Source organism: Phalacrocorax aristotelis, chromosome 5 (assembly GCF_949628215.1).
Source record: "Phalacrocorax aristotelis chromosome 5, bGulAri2.1, whole genome shotgun sequence".
NCBI classification, from domain to species: domain Eukaryota; kingdom Metazoa; phylum Chordata; class Aves; order Suliformes; family Phalacrocoracidae; genus Phalacrocorax; species Phalacrocorax aristotelis.
In genome coordinates this window covers 60,275,558-60,295,199 of record NC_134280.1, presented here as the reverse complement: position 1 = coordinate 60,295,199, position 19,642 = coordinate 60,275,558, and the positions used below count along the sequence as shown (strand labels likewise).

The 19,642-nt window shown below is 44.0% G+C and overlaps 1 protein-coding gene across 3 annotated transcripts in view; it reads right to left on the bottom strand.

Annotated features, from left to right (window-relative positions):
• MICAL2 (microtubule associated monooxygenase, calponin and LIM domain containing 2) overlaps positions 1 to 19,642 on the bottom strand; it is a 129,768-nt gene that overhangs the window by 11,565 nt on the left and 98,561 nt on the right. For 2 of the 3 annotated variants that reach the window (XM_075094847.1, XM_075094845.1), the window contains 6 exons: positions 19,270 to 19,442; positions 17,862 to 17,936; positions 13,490 to 13,587; positions 9,991 to 11,350; positions 2,236 to 2,330; positions 35 to 127 (listed from right to left, as the gene is read on the bottom strand). In XM_075094847.1, the coding sequence (XP_074950948.1) occupies positions 35 to 127; positions 2,236 to 2,330; positions 9,991 to 11,350; positions 13,490 to 13,587; positions 17,862 to 17,936; positions 19,270 to 19,442 (1,894 nt within the window). Of the gene's footprint in view, positions 1 to 34; positions 128 to 2,235; positions 2,331 to 9,990; positions 11,351 to 13,489; positions 13,588 to 17,861; positions 17,937 to 19,248; positions 19,443 to 19,642 lie in introns of all 3 variants that reach the window. The other variant, XM_075094844.1, reaches the window with a different exon arrangement.

Here is a 19,642-nt window from a genome sequence, read left to right as displayed (position 1 = left end):
AGACAAATAGGACTTCTGCAAGCTATGTTTTCACCTGTGCTTTGTGAAGCCTCTTCAGCTCCTCTTGTTTAATCAATTGCTTTGTCTCCTTCTCCAGCTTCTTTCTCCTTCTGAGAGTCCTTTTTGCCTACAAAAGAGAGAGGGAGGGGAAAAAAGGCAATCAAAGCATAAGTATGCCATTACAGCTTTTCTCAAACCTTCCCCAGAATCACAGAACTGTTGAGGTTGGGAGAGACCTCTGGAGACCGTCTGACCTAACTCCCTTGCTCAAAGCAAGGTGAGCTACTGCAGGGTCCTTGGGGCAACCTAATGGAAATGCAAATATTCACATAGGAATACTTTCATGCATTTCCCTTCATTTATTTTAAATCATTACAAGCTCTTATTGCAACCCTAAGTGAGTGTGAACTGTGCCTATCAATAAAAAATGTCCAAATCACAAAATTGACTATATACAACACACCACTACCCATGGCTTCTGCAGACATCACCACCGTCAAGGGAAAAAGCCAGGCACAGGCAGTGGGAAGCACCAGTTTAAGGTAACTCAATCCAATTCTATTGCTGTACCTCCTAAGTAGTAAAATTCACTTTGGATCACTTGCAACACAGTAAGACGGATTTATCCGAAAGAAATAGCCATCATAGGACACTTCCTGAAGCCCTGTGAAACCTTCCCCAATGCTGTTTCTCTATTGCATTACAGAAATTTTTTGCCTTTGCCTTGGGCACCTGTCACTGTTGCTGGGAAAGCAGGGCAGCACATGTTGCTGGGCTGGCCAAGGGAATCACCTGCACTTGCTTCATCTTGCCCCTGACCCAAGCTATCTGGAAGTGCTTCAAGGTTGTGGTTTCCCATTATGGAGGAGACAGAATATATGAGCACCATAGACAAGACAATTAAAAAATTAACAAGCCAGGAAGTCGCTAACATTTTTCCCACCAAGTTTTGCCAGAGAAAAACAGTCGTACTGGCAAAAGAGCAGTTAGAGCTGGCATGAAAAGAGGTGCTAGGAGGCAGCTGAAAGAAACAAGCTGAGTGGGGAACATGCATCAAAACTGAGTCACTGCTAATGCCCGTGTGCGACAGCTGCTAGTTCACCCCATTTCTGGCAGCTGCCCTGGCAGCGCTGCCTTCCCCACTGCCTGCTCCTGCCTGTCCCTGTGGCTGTCTGAACTGCTGGGAGTTGCTTCTGTTGGTTTTCTCCCATGTCTCCCTTCTCTATTTTGTTTAAACTTTATTTAATTCACCATAGTATTATCTTACTATAGATTGTCTTTCCTGTAACAGGAAAGATGAATGATGAATTCTGGCATCTCAGCACATCTTGACACAGACACTGGTGCTATGTGCTGCCACACGCTGCTGATTTCTGCCTCGTGGCACTTTGGTTCCTCTGGACCTGTGCAACGAGATTTCCATTCAAAGCCCTGCTTAACTTTCAGCTCAGCTCTTTTTTCACTGTACTGGACAGCCTCTTGCTTCACTTTCCTTTTTTTCCCCCTCAAAGGCAACAAATCAAAAGGCCACCTCACACTATTAATTTCACTTACTGATATTCCCTCCAAAGAAAAGAGGTAAACATATTTCTGATGAGCTATGCAGGCAATAAAAGCTCTGCTTCTGTTCTGTTTCTTCAAATCAGAGCTGGGAATCAAAAGTCCACTTGTGCTTTAACCCCACCGCTCCTGCTAGCCACAGTAACCGAGGTAGGTCTTGGAGACCCCAGAGTACAGCCGGCCCTTTGGACACATAGGGTCTGGATGCGACTTCGTGGCTCACACAGTTGTGCTGATTAGGATAAACACAGCATTTTCCATGCAACCTGCCTGTAGCGCCTTTCAAATGAAGTTGTATTTCCCTGAGGGAAATCTGCATCTGTTTGGTTTAATTTTTTCAATAGTTTGCTTGTTGGGCTACATATTAAGGCCACTTAAGAATGCAGCTTCAAAGAGGTTTCCATGAAACATGTCTGCCTGTCAAATTAAGACCTTCTCTGTCAATGTTGGTGCAACCTGGGGGAATTAAAGATCCTAAGAGGAAACAGAAATTTTGATTTTCATCTGTCTTAAAGAATTTTAATTTATTTTCTCTCCATGACACTTAATCTCTACTGATAAAGAGTTCCCATCCCCACTTTGAGAAACTGTGTTTTGTTTTAGATCAAAATCATATGATGAATCTCAAATACAGATAGCTGAGGAAATATCTTTCTGTTTCCACATCAAGGTTACCTTGTGTGTTAATGAAGGCTTGGATTCAAATTCATCATCGGAGGAAGTAGAAGAATACTCAGTAGCTTGTTTTCTGACAGGTAGGTGTTCACATCCTAAAACGTAGGGACAAAATAGTGAAGCAAAAAATACTGTTCTTTAACTTACACAGGCACTTTGCACCTGCCCTGAGTTCTAATCAGCAGCACCTAGAACAACCTGGAATTTTGGATGATGGCATTAATTAAATTTTTGATCCCTGTCAAAAACTCTGGGTACGTTTGATTTTTTTTTTTTTTTTTTAGGTACTAGATACAAATAAATTAAATCCTTGAGCACCCTGCATGTAGCATGCTGTTCTGAACACACTCAACATTCATTGAAATGTATATCTGAAGTTAGCCATATTACCCAAATGATTGTATAAGGCTCACCATACAGTGTAATTGAATGCAAAAAGTCTGAGCCAGCTCTTAAACAAATTACCCTTATGTGGCTTGTAGCATCTGGCACCCATTTTTACTACATGACATCTGCTCAGTGTAAAATAGTTGGCGTCAGAATGTCTGGTCATATAAAAAAATCACAAATGTAATCAGAAGCAAATGGACTAAGAGAACAAGGCTTTATCACACAGCCTCATGCAACATAAATATTTCATTAATTATGTCTAAACAAACGTCACTTATTTTTCTGCTTTAGGAATATTATCACATCATTGAACTGTTGATTAAAATGCCATAATAAGTCAGGAAAATCCATACATCACAACAATGCACTCCATAAGGAAAACTCAAAGGCTGCCTTTGGAAGAAGCATGCTTTCAGAATTATAAATTAAATTACATTTAATTGCAGCAATTTTATCATGCCTGTTTTTCCAGCATCTTGTTTCAACTGGGTGTAAATATTTGAATTTCTTCTTAATTTGTCTAATTCATAGCTTCATTCTCTTTATTTCAGAAAATAAAACTGCTTTTGAAACATCTGTCTCTATGCTTCAACCTGCTACAGGGTTAATGATTAACAGCTGGGCAACATCTTGGAAATGTACATTATTTAAAGCTAACAGTGCCATTTTTCTTTGTATCTGCGAGGTAACAGTTGGCTTTCTATGTGCAAGTTGTATTCACATTAAAATCACTTCCCTTTCTCCCAATGTAAATGTTTCTTCTTCGCCTTGCCCTGGATCCCAGTCCTGAAGTAGGACTTCTGTCTCAAAACCTAATTTAAAATCAGGATCCATGAAACACATTCATCCCAGGTGGTAAAGCAATGAAAGCAAATCCAAGTAATTTGAGGCATAAATTCTGTTTTTTCTCAGCAACCTCAATTTTAGAAACACCCAGTCCTTGTGTCAATGAAGCTGCAAGCTCAGAGGTCCAGTGGAGCAGACCTGGCTCCTGCCCTCCTTTTTGCAGGACAAGTCCTTGGGCAGCAGGAGGTGCAACAGCCCTTGCAGAAATGCCAGGTGGGTCTCCAGCCTCTCAGGTGATTCCTCTGCTCCAGGATTGCCCAGGCTGCCACCCCACACCTCCCCACCTCGTGGCACTTGGAGGAGGGACATAGGTCCTGCTTGCTGACCTGCTGGGGACTCTCCAATGGCTCACGAACCCCAGGGTGACACCAGTGCCAGGCACTGCCCCACTCTCTGCAGACAAGAGCGCAACTCCAGCTGTGCCCCATCTCAGCCCCCAGCAGGGACCATCAGCTGTAAAGACCTTCTCAGTGCACAAGATGGAGGAAGGCATGGGAGTATCACAGTTACTATTTCTTCTGAGGAGTGAACTCACTTACCTTGCTTTTCACTGTGCAAAAGTTTGTGGTAACTACCCTGCTATCGAGCTGCTGGTGAAATCAAATTCCATAATATGCAAGTGGCAAACCTTACAGCCCAGGAGGGCTGGAAACACAAGCAATTACACGCTCCCTTTCTTCTCTCAGCTGCAGGAATAAGTGCCTGCTTCCCTGCATCCTCCTCTTTGAGTGATATCAATAATTTAAAAAGTGTTACAAGGTCTAGAGGAAAAGCAGCCTGCTGTAACACAAGGGCACCTGCCTCCTCCTCAGGGATGTGACTCGGGAGCTGTTTGCCTTTCTGGGACAGACAGGGTCAGTGACTTCCCCAAGGACTTCCAAGGGCCATCTCATGGGCATGAGGAAGCTGATGTCTGCATATGGAATAGATTCATAACATCCATAGTCCTCTCAATGCCTGTCTGCTGTGGAGACCCAGGTATTTGCACCTTGCTCTACAGAGAAAAGCCATTTAGATTGCTCTGAAACAGCTCAGCTTTTCAAGGGATATGGTACCCAAAGCCCTGTGAGACAACAGCCACCCGACTGCTAGCAGCAGCTTCCTTCATCTTCTCCACCCAAGAAGCCTACAGGATGAAGGACCACATGAAAACACTCAGTGATAAGGTATCTGATGGATGTACCTGTGTGCATTGACAGTTATGGTCTCTGTCACATTTATTGCATATACATTCACAGCACCAATGTTGTGTACTAATATAATGTGGATAACTGAAGCATGGGCTGCTCCAAGGAGGTGCGTGGAAGCACACAAAGAGTGACAGAACTGGGATGAGAACACATTGGCTCCCAGATGTGTGGTCCTGCCACATTTCAGGGATATAAAAACAGTGGGACAGTGCATTTTTTCAGCATAAAAAGGGCAGCCACTGAGTGCTCTACTCAACTATTTTTCTTTGGCTATTTCCTTGTGGAAGAGAGCAAAAATGTGCTCTAAAATGTACCCCAGATGCAAATTTCAACTTCAAGACAACTATAACAAGCATAGTAAGAAATTACCTCACTGAATGAACGTGCTTTACATAGAGCTAAACACCATGTTTATTCTATTTTTGAAAATGAACAAACCAACCCCCAAAAGAAACAAAATCCAAAACACCACTCTTCTGTATTACAGCATCTATATGTTCTACTATAGATGACTGAACATTCATTTTTCCCATCTCCAAAGGGTTGGGGGATAAACAGAATTTAGCTGCCAGCTGTGAGTATTTGGAGAAGGAATTCACACATAAAAATGTTCAACTTAGGGACTTTTACACTTACCAGGTCACTTAAATCTGAAACTTACAACAGCAATAGTAATGTTAGATGACAATAATTTGTCTATTCCAAATAAGTCAAGGCTTAATGCTCGATAGCTACAGAAAAGATCTCAGAAACATTGTTTTTTCCAAATATGAATTCTACTCTTCTAGACTTGGCCTTTCTCTTTCCAGCCATCTCGTTCCTTCAAAATGGGAGTTATTTATTACGTATTTCTTACCTATTCTACCATCTCCCTAACTTCCAAATTAACGCGTTATACTAGAGCTTTTCCTCCCCAGCTAACACGACTTTGGACCACTAGGAACAGTCAGCCGTAGTTTTAGTTCTTAATTATAGAGTGGAAAGGAAAAAATATTTCTGAGATCTTTAGTAATCTATTCTTGATTTCTACCTCAAAGTAGCTACTATTTTGGCCAAGAGACCTTTCCAGCATACCTGATTTGCAGCTATCAATTCACAGGAAACTGCTTATTAATTATTATTGTTATTAATTGTTATTGAATCTGACAGTGTCACAGAATAAGCTTCAAAGTATGAAGTTGGAGGAAACCTCCAATTCTTGATATTGGGACTTGGTATCCTCATACATATAGGTCATAAGAGATATGAAAACTTGCACCCATGAAATGAAAATGCCTTCCTATGGTCAGTTGCTTACAGCTTGGTAATCCAAGGATGGGTCTCAAAGGCACTTTGCTTTGGCCAAAGTGCACTGCCACTGAATGCCATCAGCAGTAAAACCCTCACTGTATTCAGAGTGGTTAAGTGCACCAAAGTCCAATGCTTTTGAGAAAACCTCCCTTAACATATAAATCTAAGGTACTGGTTTTCCCAGGAAACTTGAGGTCCCCTGAACAAAGAGGGAGGTGTCATATGAAGGGGTTACGAAGGTGATACCTTCTGTTAGATGTGGGAGGACTGCTGATTGTCCTGGAGATTTGTAGAGAAAACCACCACTGCTGTCACTCTGTGCGTCGCAGCTCACCTTCCTTTCCTGGGGTATTTTTGTGTCACAGTAATGACTGTAGTCTAAATACACAGAAAGTCTTGGAGTAGGAACATAAAGTTATATTAATCTGTTGGCTTCCTCTCTAAGAGCCCAAGACCGCATGTTTTTATAAAGTCATTGGAGCTAATCATGACCACTTTAAGTACTTCAGTGTTTTACAAGAGAGGCAAAGCTACATATATTTCTCGGGGCACTGGTGTCCCAAACTGGATGGGAATTGGCGTGAGATAGGAGATGAAATGAAAGGCCAGTAGAAATCAGTAGTGGACCTGGCTATTTGGCTTCACATCTCTGCTTCTCGACAGATTTCTCATGTGGTCTTAGGTGTGTAATTTAATCTTGTAGTGCCTCAGTTCCCCTTCTAAAGTATGAAATCACTGAGATAACAGTGTCCTAGCTGACAAGAACATTGCAAACACACAGACTTTCAGTGGTACAAAGATGCAGTAATGGGAACCATGTATGAACCTGAAATATTTGCAGGCAATCCCTTTTCAATCTATAAGTGCACAAAACCAGCAAAGTGAGTTCACACCACATCTAATTTTCTCATCACCAGAGTCACAAACATCTGCCAATCACCAACCACCATCATGGGCTGGTCTTCAGAAGGTCTGTCTGTAAGTCAGAAGTAACTTAAATCCCAAATCCACTACTGCGTCTCATTACAAACACTGCTGACTGCAACTCTCATACAACCTGGATTTGCTCTCTTTTTACTGTTGTTTTTCTGTGGTATTAATGATTTTTAGTATCTAGAACTAACATGGCACTTTGGCATTTTTTTGCATTTCAAAAGGGCAAGTAGGTTTAGGAGAGAACAGTTACCTGTCTGATTGATCAATTTTATTCATCAGATTTTGGTTTTTTTTTAACTGCAGGTTGGAACACAAAGGAGGAATCAAAGGACAGAAGCCTGAAAGATATTTGTGCAGTAAATCAAAAATCTGAAATTGCACCTAGGAACTCCAGTGTGGTTGTTTGGGGGCATTTGTATATTCTACAGGCAAACTTAGATAGGATTTTAGTTTTTTAAAACCAATCTCTTACTGAAAACAGTGCATGAACCCCCATTACTTCAGCAAGATTTGTCTAGGTCCCACACAGGTCCCACAGCAGGCATAAGTTTGAGCCCCAGGCAACCTGCTGCTGAGTAATTAAGGTCTCTGCTTCCTCATGCTGAGCTTCAGCTGGTGGCTGAACACCCGGCAGGAGATGACAGAAGGACAGAATATAGTTTTAGTTTGGACAGACACCTGAGTCTGAAATGCAGAAGTCATCAACATAGGAAAGACATCTGGATGTGTATTTGCAGATGAACTAAGATAAGGTATAGGGAAAGATGAGCAACATAACATAGAAGTAGATATGTAGGGTGAGACTGAAGGTCCTTCCAGTCTGTCACCAGCAGAGGATGTCTAAAGGAACGCTACAGGCACCAGGCAGTCATATGTGATTCCTCCTCTTAACACTGGCCCAGCCTCCAAGCATTTTTCAGTTCAGAAGCTTTCTAAATTGGAAGTGGTTTCTAAGCATTTGGTTAATCCTCAGTGGATTTCTCTTCAATAAACTTGCCCAGTCTCATCTCAGGCCCATGGACTTTTATCACCCAGCTCATTCTTTGGCTCCACGAGCCAACAGCCCATTGAAGGAGAAAACACCAGCGCAATTTAAGACCAACCATACTTGCACAGAACAAGTCTGTCTGGCCTCAAACAGGACAGAAAAGCCCTACTGCAAAGAGCCAAGAGGATTATGAGAAAGAGTCTCATTAAATTGGTTTCTGCAAGGTGCAGGGACTATTTTTTTTTCTTTAAAGAAAATAAATTTTCTGAGATTTGTGGTAAATTTCAAGAGAGAAAAATAGTGACATGTCATGTGGGCTAAAGCTCGTCATCAATTCATGACTGAAGTTTGCCAAGCCTGGGCCTCAGGCAAGTGCCAATATGAGACAGAAATGCCATTTTAGAGAGCCAGGCAGGACTTGGCTCTTTACCAGTTTGATTTACTCAAATATGAATGTTTGAAAAAGTTCAGGGAGCTGTAATGTTGAAACATTGAAGACAGATTACTGGGCAAATGGCTAGATCAAAGCTGCATTTTTTTCTTCTGAACAGACTTTGCAATGCCTATATTCAATAATTATAATAATATAATAATATAATAATTCCTCTTTTGGCTTGCACAGCAGAGGAATGCAACACATTAAACCAACATGTTTCTCCAAAATATTTAAAACAAAGTATAGCATTATTCAAACCTAACAATAACTTTTCCCATTTTAATAGGAACACAACACACCAATTATTGTAATATATTTAGTTAAGTCAGCTTGGCTTAGTTGATGGGTGATGGCTAGGTATAGACTCAGAAAAAGCCTCCCATTTGAGACCACAGCACGACAAATGTGAACACTAGCAGCTCTATGTGCCTTCAGTGCAGTCCTTAGCATCCTCTGCCTGGTTTTGTGAGTTGTTAGATAAAGGATGCTCCAGGAATCCAATCCAAAAATTCAGGAATGAGAGCAGGAGTTATTCTATCAATTTTAATGAGCTTCAGATCAAGTCTCTTATATATCTTCCTCACAGTATGCAGTAGTTCTGAAGCAGAAGGGATCTGGCAGCTTACTGGGAACGTTTCAGTGACTTCATATTTTACATACAGATTGTTATTTTAATGCTGCAGTACAGCAGCAATTTTGGAGTTACAGTTTGGGTTGCAATTCAATAAAGTAAGAAACAGGTATGTCAATAAAATTCAATAGGTTATTAAGTTAAATAGCTGTAACTTTCTGCAGTGGGCTAGTTGGAAAGATGGGTCATGGAGAAAGACAGGTGGGTGCAGCTCTCATACCTTATATTTCATACCTGAAACTGTGACGCACGTAATTCTTTCTGAGCCTATGCTCAGATTACTCAGGTTGCTCTTTGTCTGACATCAGTATTTGTTAGGCTCTTCTGCAATTTTAACACCAACCTTGTTCTTTCAAGCAAACATGAAAATTCATGCCTTTTTAATCACTGCCCAAACAGACTCACAAACGGGTCAGGGTAGGTCAATAAGTTGCTATCTCCTCTCAGATAAAAGGGAAATTAATGACACCGCAAAGATCCCAAAAGTACATCTACAATTCAGTCACTACAACAGCAGACAGAGCTGAAGAGTCACCTGCTGAGAAACCACATACACAAAGCAAAGCTTCTTGCTATTGCAACTGTATTGCTTCAGTCTCTGAGCTCCTCATAGAAAGAGTAGCACGTGTAGTCTACACTGCACTGGAGTTTTTGGTGCTTGTCCTTCTGCTTGCCCGCTGTACTCCCCCTTCCACAACACACAGCATCACAGCAGCAGCTGCTTTGCACAGCATCCCACTCTGCCCCACTGCTCCTTTCACCTCAGCGAGTACATTTTCCTCACCCTAACACACTTGAAAAACAGCGAGCAGCAGATCAAACTTGGGTCCAGCATGCTGCACTCTGCTTGCAAATCCACTCTGCTCCTTCAAACCAGAAGCAATTCCTAAACCTTAACCAAAACCCATATTTATTAAGTCTTCCTATATAGGAAGTAACTATAAATTAAACATAGCATACAACAGATACATGTTTGCATGATCATGTGCAGGTCTTTTAAATGTTAAGTGCTAGTATCAGAAATAAATAATTCCTCTCATGCCCGTACCTGTGGAAGGATAGCGTAGCCTGTCTTCTGGAGAATGGTTGTTCCTGAAAGGCAGAGATGACATGAAGGGATTCCCTTCTCTGTCATGAACTTTACTTCTTAGTCTATCAAAGAGCAACCCAAGACTACCCTTCTGTGCAGAGTCATCCAGATTGTCCTTAGAGGTGTTCTTGGGCTCTGGAGATGAAAGAAAGAGGTGCTTTTCATTACAGATAAATATGTCATCCTTGGGAGTCCTGGGAGGAGTCTCTTTAAACGTAAACTTTTCTAGGAGTCCTGGGACATCCTCCATCCTGGTGCAATATGATTTCTGAGGTATAGTGGTTGTCTTGGAAGGCCTAGTGTGAAGACTGTAGACTGGGAAGGATCCCTCCTCACAGTAATCCCTTAGAGGCCTCTCTTCAGAGCTGACAGAAAAATGAGATGGATTTGAGAGAGAGCTCCCATTTCTTAAATGTTCTCCTGCCCTCTCCCCTACTTTAAGCTCCTGTGGCTGAGTGTTATTTGCTCTATTATTGTTACTGTTCCTTTGGCTTAGGGAATAGCTAGGAGTACTGGGGAAGCTGAAGAAACCTTGTTCTGAAGAGGCTTTGACTTTGCTGCCTGAGCCCTGTTTTGGTCCTTCTGGAGACAAGGTTAGAGGCTCTAAAATGGACCTTTTGATCGCACTGGCTATGAGCCTCAGTGGTGATTTTGGCTGGCCAGCTGTATTCTCCCTAGCAACTGCACCTGGACTCCTCAGAGCACCTTTTGGGTCAACAGGCAAATCTGCTGGAGCATAGTCTGCAAATAAGAGAGGCACAGAACAACCAGATAGTTTGAACACATCTTTTCTCCAGTCAGCATCTCTTTCCTCTGAAGTTACTGGCGCTCCTTTGTTTTGATGCCCTGGACCGGTTTCACCTAAATCCATCCTGTTTGAATCGTACGACAAGGGTCGCTGTTGAGTACAAAGTACCAGCCTCTTTTTTGCCTCTAATTCTTGCTCCAGCTTTTCTTCTGGGTGCCTTGTAGTTTTGCCATCTTTCTCTTTCAAATCCAGAGATGACAGCACTTTTTTCTTCCTGTTAAAATTCTCTGGTTCAGAGGTATACTTCAGGTTTTTTTCCTTCCAGCCCTGGGCCGTGTAAGTCCCAGTGTCACAGTCTGTATCTTCAGGCTCACAAAAATCAGCAGCCAATGTCCCATTACCACGAGGGGTCTGTGTTGAACCTCTAGTGCTGCTCTGAAAAGGACAATGAGGCACATAGACGCAGATGTCTTCAGGCATCTCTCTGGCTTTTTCTTTTCTTTGAAATACTGGGCTGTAGGATTTGAAACATCCTCTTGTAACTTCTGGTGGTTTCTTGTAAGAAGCCAACTATGAAATGCATGAAAAAAAGATTATTTTAGTGGTTAAAAATATTGTGTACTGTATCTTTTATTTAATCTAATATTTTAATCAGTTTCAATCTTAACATAATATTAATAAACATAATATTTGCTTTATACGCACATATATATGTAGATGATAATACAATAAGTGAAAAGTTCTCTCTAAAAGGTTAAGTATTTCTGTAGGAGTGAAGATCTAATACTGCTGGAAATTAATAGTCTAAAAATAATATTCATGCTAAGAATCTGTCATATCTTTATGAATTACTTTTATTATTTTCTTTAGAAAGAAACAGTCCTATCTACAGGAAAATAAACAAAAGCAGATCTGCTCTATTCTCCCATGTGCATTCCAGTTGCATCACCTTAGAGTTTCCAGCAAGCACAAGGGACCACCATCCACCCTCTCCAACTGCTTTTGTGCATGCTTACATAGCACAGGCAGGAATGAATGAACTGACCCAGAAGAGGTTGTAAAATGCAAGATGCTAGTTTTAAAAAATTAAGTTAGTTCTCTGTTATGATTATTTTTCCCTTGGTGAAGATATAAAATCATTATTCTAGCCACCAAACTCTTCTGCTGGAGATAGTAACAGGGATAAATTTCCACATTATCTAGCCAGCAGACCAAAACTAGAGGTTTCTTTTCCTTCTTAAAAGGGAGGCTTTTTACCCTCAATGCTATGTGATAAAGGATGGTGAGAAGATTCAACTCCTGTTTCCACTTATGTGCCTGATTCCCAAATTCAGACAGGTGAAGCCATTAATCTGTCTGACTTGTCATTTCCCAGAAGCATCGGAAGTAAGGCAATAATGATTGTTCCATGTTTTACAGTTGTATTTGATGACTAAAATTAATATTGGCCAGGATCTCAGATAAAAAAACATGAGAAACACCAATAAACAGATAAACAGCCTCTTAATCCTCTCTCTTTATAGTAAGAAAAAGGCCGCTATGCACTGCTTGTGGAATGGGAGCTACAGCATGGAGTCACCTCTTCTCGAGCACAGCACAGCCAGGCAGCATTCTGCAGCCCTCCTCCCCTGGGACATTCCCTTCCTGACCGTATTGTCTTGGACCGGATTTCAACTACCACCATGGACATGGAAGACGTTTTTTTTCTAACGCAGTCCTGAGGTCAAACAATTATAATCGTGTTTAACCAAAGGGTGAGGACAACAGGCTAGGACACAGAGAACATGGGCTTGTCCCCACTCCACCCAGCTCTGAGTCCAGAGAACATGCTGCCCTTTACTTAGGATGCTTGGTCAGGCCCACCCTTCCTCAGCTTTAAGAAAAAAAAGGCTGAAATACAATGGAAATCCTAGGTCCTGAAGGAAGCTGAAGATGCTCCTGAGCTGTGGGAGGTGTGGAGCCAAGGGTTTGCTTCAAGTTAAGAAAAGACGTTTCCTACCATCTGGATGCAAGGGGTAAATATTAGACATGGGCACACCTGTGTCTAATGGCTAGAATGGCCTGAAATCTGCCTGTCTCCTATGCCAGGCTTCCTATGGCCAGTACTATGCGAGTCTTTATCTCAGCTCCCAGATTTGCTCTCCAAGGTTGGTGCTGGCACTTGCCTTTTGCCCAGTGATAAAGTAGCATTTAGGCCACTCAGATGCGATGCCCTCTCACCACACCGCGGCTGGTACCTGGACTTGCCCAACGTGCCACATGTTTCCATCCAGCCCTACGACCATGCAGGCAGACCAACAGCCAGCTCAGGAGCGCCAGGGGCCAGAGATCGGGGGGTTTCCTCTCCTTTGGGCAGACAATGTGGCACAGAGGAAATCCCAGTGGCAGCTAAACCCCATGCTGTGAGGGGAGAGCAGAGTGGTGATGCCTACATGTTGGCTGATGCAACAGGTTAGCGCCTAGCTCTTGGTGTGATTGAGGTCTGAGTCCCACAGAAAGCAGATGCCACTTTGACACATGATTTGGGAATGGTTATATCAAGCAGAGCATCCAAGTCTCTTCCCTATGTATAGCAAAGGAATAACTCCAACTTTTGCTGGTTACTGTGAGAAACAAAACTATTTGAAAGAGCAGAGGATGCTCAGACAAGAGCAGATATGCCCCAACAGTAGTTATGTTCATTTTGCTTGGCACAATTTTCCTTCATACCTGTGTTTTGCAGTGATCTTCTCCAGGACCACTTTGACAGCTGGCTGAGCTGTCCTTCCAGTGTAGCCCAGGTTTCTTGCTGGACAGTAGAGGGAAACCTGCCAAAGACACAATTTTTACCATCATATTTGTTGTGCTTTTGTCTTAAATAAAGTTTGCAGTTAAAGAATGAGAGTAGAAAGTTAAAAAGTAATCTGGATACAGTTGTACCTGAAGAGCGGACCTACAGTAACGAAGTTTATGGCCTTGCTCACATGTGTGTGCACACCGTGCCAAACACATGTTGACATTTTCAGTAGTGGACCTGAACTGCCTCCACTTTTTGGCTGGATGAAGTGAAGCAGCTTTTGAGTTCCAGGAAACTTTCTAGAAAACCAGACCTCTTTAGAGGGCTTTCAGGCCCTAAAAGCAGAGGCAGTCAAAACAACCAGCGACTTTTGAAGCTTTGGGTAGTTTTGAGAAATGAAGAAAATGGTTGACTTCTGAGAGGGCTGTCCATCAGAATGGGAAAGAAATGGGAAATGCAACCACACCTGCAGGCAGTAACAACAGAAACAATCCTGCGGCCTCCCAAGCCAGACCAATGGTCAGCACGCTGGGGGTTCTTGTAGGATCAGGTAACATAACTAATTAATAAAGGTCTTGAACCAAAACTAGCACAGACAGACTTAGACATGCTGGAAACAAAAGTAGGGAAGTAACTTGCACCTGAAGGGAGTCAGGAGAGCTCTCTAATATTGGTGCCTGTGAAAATTGTACATAATAAATAATCTTTGGACAGAAGTATCCCAGAGCCAAGATATTACCTTGACAAGCTTTAACATGACAAATATATTTATAGCTGAATTATTAACTCCCAAACCCAATTATTAGTTCTGAAACCCACAAAAGTTCCCAAAGCAAACTGAATCTTCTACATAGGGATTAAAAACTGCATAAGGACAAAAGCAAGACACCAGAGAGAGAAGGCGGCTCCTGCATTGTGGACTTCAGAGAAGGCAAGCCAGGGAGAGACGCCAACATTCCTTTCCTCTAAGTGTCTCACCTGTGCATTCCCAATCTTGACACAATTTGCCACATTCAGCCAAGAACAGAGGGAAAGGATGCCCTGGATTTCATTAAGGAACTCCCACAAGAACCAGCAATGAGCAGCTGAACTGAGACAAACCCAGCTTTTGTCACCTGGTTAAAGGGATACCATAACTCTGGTCTGATGCTGGTCTTGCTTTCTGTATCTTTTTGCAATGAGTTTTTAGGAGAGGGAAAAGAAAGAAACATAAAAACCACCCTTCAAATAATTCCAGACACATTGAGGAAGTCTGGTGATGGTCCTCTAAGAAAGCAGTATCAAACTTGAGCTACTCCATTTTCACAGCCTATCCCACTCTACCCCGACCCTCTGTCCTCACTACAAATGCTCCTCCTCTTCCACCCACACGTGTTGACCTTTATATTCTGTACAGCAAATTGACCATGGGAAAAGATGTGAATCCAGAATGAGGATGAAAACCCACTGTTACCTGTATCAGTGAGACGGGGGGTTTTAGCCTGTTCTACTAAAGCCCTTTGTCTCCTGACAAGGGCAAACATCACGGCTCAGCACACCGAGAGGAAACACAACCGCTGCAGCAGCAGCAGCTGTAACACTGATGAGGGCCTAAAACCCACAGCCCAGGGGTCTGCAGGGTAACGGCACGTGCCCGTGGGGAGGACTACTTCCTGCTACAGCTCTCATGGGCATGCACTATCTTACAAGGACAGGGCCTGCATATGAGAGAACATCAACTCATGCAAAGCCACAGCTTGCTGTCTTTCACAGAGATAATGGATGTATTCCCACCAAGATGCTGAGCCCATATTTGGTTCACATTCAGAACAGGGTTTTAAAAAAAAAAAAAGTTCCCTGGGGCACTATCACAATCTGCTTGGCCCAAAAGCTACTCAAATTGATCAAGATAAATTAAGATTATGGTGTTCCCTGTGGCCATGAGACAGGGATTAAAGATTTTGAAAGGTAATATCCTGCTCTGAGCCTTTCAGCCAATATAACCATGACACTGATTTCCTTTCTTTGGCCGCACACCTCATGCTGTTTATGAAATATATGTGTTTGGGGAAATCTGTCTGAAAAGGAGACGGATTTTTCTTTCATGTGACTGATGATCATATGAATTCTTGTAACCAAATATTAAGTGGATTAAAGATAGAAACTAAGATTTACAGTATTCCTCCAGAGAGTTAAAAATGCCTTTATTCTGTTCCCAGCATACGCTGAACGTGCTTTACACCTCATTTTAACAGCATATTTGAGGTTCGGACAAATTCATGCGGCGCATCGCTTCCCTCTCAAAGGCTTTTAGCTCCCCCTAGAGCCCGTCGAAGGCACATGGAAGATTTTAACAAAATGATGGGAAAATTAACTGGCAAACGATTAACTAATGCACTTGCTGAGAACAAGCTGAAAATGAGTCAAAATTAAGAGTGATGCCCAGTCTGCTCTTCTTTCCTGTCTTGTTTCCCCTCAAACCTGGAATAAGCACCATTTTTGTCTGATCTTTTAAAAACAGAGATCAATTAAGGCAAGATTTTAAATCCAAGCCTTTGGCGAAACTGACACCTGATTATAAGCCAATCCTCAAACGCTGTACAGTGCTTAGAGACAGCCTCAAGGCTGACAGATGCCCGAGACTTTGAGGGCACCCTGCTCTGCCTCCCCGTCCCAGGCAGGGGACGGCGTTCCCCCAGGCTGCTGCTCCAAAGAGGCCTCACAGGCACAGCGAGTCCCCTGTGCCTCGGAGGTGTGGTGAATCCCAGGGAACACAGCCGCCTCATTGTGGCCCGTCTGCCTGTCTGTCTGCCACAGCTGCCTCTCTGGGGACAGCCCGTCACAGGGGATGGTTTACTGAATGGTGAACTTGGTGGGAGCATCCTCTCAGGACGTTATCCCAGATGTGTGGCACCGGGGGACCTCCAAGGGACCACAGGGTCGGTAGTGACAGCGCTCACATGTACCTGTAGGCCTCTGACTCGGCAGCAAGCCCAGCACCAGGAAGGGGAGATGTAGCTTGTCTCCTCTTTTGAATACAAAGTTTTTCCTACAGTGGGTACTTGCAAATAATCTTGAAGTTTGTTTGTGCATTCAAACCAAGCAAGCCAAGATGCCTCTGCTTGAATGCTGGTCCTGTAACAGACACAGGGAACCTGCCTGTTTTGGGAGCAGAGCCCTTAACTTCTTTGAAGGCAACCGGAGCTCTGAGCAGCAGCAGAAATCCCCTCTGTCGCAGAGGGCAGCTGAGGGCAGGGTTAAAGTGTGGCCGTCACCACCATTCCCCAAAACCCACTGTCTCCATCCCTAGAAACTGTAGCACTCAGTCATATGCACAAATCTCTTCTTTCCGCTGCTGTACATTAATGTTTTATACTTAAGCCTGTCAACACATCAGCCAAATAGATACAACTGCATTTCTAACCAAGTTTTGGGAAGGTTTGGGATGCTGGTAAGTTGAACAAGCTTCCATACTGGCATGGTCAATCCTGGCAGGCATCTGCAAGTCCTTAATGGGGACTGGGCAGGCACTGTGTGCGCTTGCACAGAGGCTGTGCCAAGAGTGCTGGGCGACCCCCGTTATGAGCAGCAGAGGTGTGACCTTGTTTTGGACCACAGCCCAGGAGGATACCTCAGATGCAGCCTCGGCTGCAAGGAGTGACTGCACAGTGTTTCGGAAGTGAACTGAGCACAGACCCGATCACTATTGAAATCACTGCATTCCTGAGCGATTCCCATGGGCAGAGAGGGGTCAGCCCAAACCAAGTGAAACTGCCAGAGGACAAGAACTAGTTACACTCATTTTCACCAGCTCACCCCTTGGGATGGCTACTAGTACTCCTTCCCTTTCCATAACCCAGAAACACCACCTGTTTTTCCCAACAACAACAACAAAGTGTTACAGCACCCAAAGGTGGGTGTAAATAGGCACCTCCAGGAGCATTTCTAATAAGTGACACTCAAAATGTTAGACTCACATTGCACCTGATCAAAAGCAATCAGCACACACAGGGCTAGAGGCGGGGGTGCATTTTCTCGGCTGGAGAATTAGAGGGGTCGCCACTTGCTGGTGGGTGTAAGAGTGTTACGTGCTTACCTAAGTAAGTGAGTAGTAATGTTACAGCTATGAACAGTCACACTGAAAGGGAATTTGATCTTTTCAGGACAACAAAATGGAAAAGAAATGTTTGTCGCGTTTAGATCTGTTTGCTCATCTAGTGACTCATAACTTCTAAAGGAAAGCAGGAGAAACAGACATTTAGGAGACAGAAAAACAAAAGACAGTACACAAATAGAAGAAACAATCACTTCTCAGGCTTCACTCACTCGTTTGGAGTTTTCTTCTCCAATTCTGACACTTATTTAACGCCGAGGAGTGTAAACTGTTGGCTCTCTGTAGCGCTGAACAGAAACAGAAAAGACCCATGGTCAGTTAATGCAGCCAAATCCGGAGAGGGACAACAGAGGGCGGGGGGGTGGGGGTACAGACATAACCCCAGCGGTGGGGGGGGGCCGGGGACCCAAGCAGTCTCCCCGCCGGCCCGGCCCGGCCCTCTCCCCGCGGCGGCGGCCGGGAGGGGGCAGCGCGCACCCACTGCCGGCCCCGGCCCCGGCCCCGGCCCGGGGGGCTGCTGGGGGCGAGCGGGGTGCCAGGGCGGTGCTCAGAGGAAAAGAGCTCGTGTAGTCCTCCTCGCTGATCCCCAAACCAGCACCGGCTCTTCTCTCCGCAAAGCCGGCGCGAGCAGAAAGGCAGGCAGACAGACGGACAGGTGTGGGGGGACTGACTGGAGGGGTAAAAACTTATTAAGGATGCTGTAAAGCAGCTGGGTGAGGATGTGGAGCTGAGAGACGGGCTGCTCGTGAAGATGTAGGTAAGCTGGCTGGCATGGTGGGGAGGAAGGTGACGGCAGGGAGGAAGGTGACGTGAGCAGCCAGGGATGGGAAGAGAATGACCTTGGTGAGGAAGAGGATAAAATTCTTCAGTGACCCCACAGGGTAACATGCTGCTGGGTGCCTTTGGGGGTTTGCTGCTGTCCTTTTTGTGCCCTAAATAAGGGCTTCGTTTTTTCAAGAGTCAGTTTAAACTGCTGCACGACGTCTCCTCTTTCCTGTTTGGATTAAAAATGCACGCATGGATGCAGGATATGGTGGGAGATGGGAAGAAGTGAATGCTTATGGCCTTTTATTTTCTGCAAAACCATTTCTTTGGCTGGTTATAGCACATCTTTTAGTTTTGACCTTCTCCAGCTCCAGAAAGGAGCTTCCACATGGAGGCAGACTGTTCCTAAACCTCTCCCCACTTCCCTGCTAGCTATATCTTTTTCTCCTTGTGCTTTCACTGGATACAAAAGTTTTAAGCAGTTATGGATGGAAATACAAACTGAAGCAAGCAGAGCTCTCTAGTGCCTCCAAATGTCACCTTTGCTTAGGCAACACTGCAAATATTGCATTGGCTACCAACAACGTCCAAACTTTTTACTGGCAAGAAAACATTCACCCCACTCCTCCAAACAAAGCATGAGGCACAATTACTCTAAGTTACACTGCATCATGGAAATGCTGTTTCAGCTACAGCACCCGAAAGGCAGAAATCCCCCCTAAAAAAAGATGTGGCCAGGGTGCAGCCTGGCCACGTTGCAGATAACAGCCCCTGCTTCAAAGCCTCTCCCCCCAGCCCTGACTTCAGCCCTCAGGAGAGGCTGCTGGAGCATACCTGGGTCAGGGCGCTGCTTACCATCGGCAACTTTGGATGTTTTGGGGCTTTCCTCTGGCACCACAGGGCTCCTGGCGAGTGATGCCCACCTCCGGATGGGGCTCGGGCAGGCATGGGGCTCCAGCAGCGAGGTCTGTCCTTCGCTTATTTCAGAGTTTGATGAGTCACCATTAAAATCAGACTCCAGCTCAGAGCTACAAGGGAAAAAAAGGGTGAGAAGGAAAGAAAGTGGGACATGTCAGAAGATGCATGGCATGGAGGTATTCATTCCCCTTCAGTGCAACAAGCAGCAGCAGCTGCCCTGACAGCCTTGCAGGCAGCAGAGAAATAGATGTTTTGCAGCCAGAGCTGAAGCCCTTATTGTGCTTTTTTCATTGTCATTGTTACAGGACTG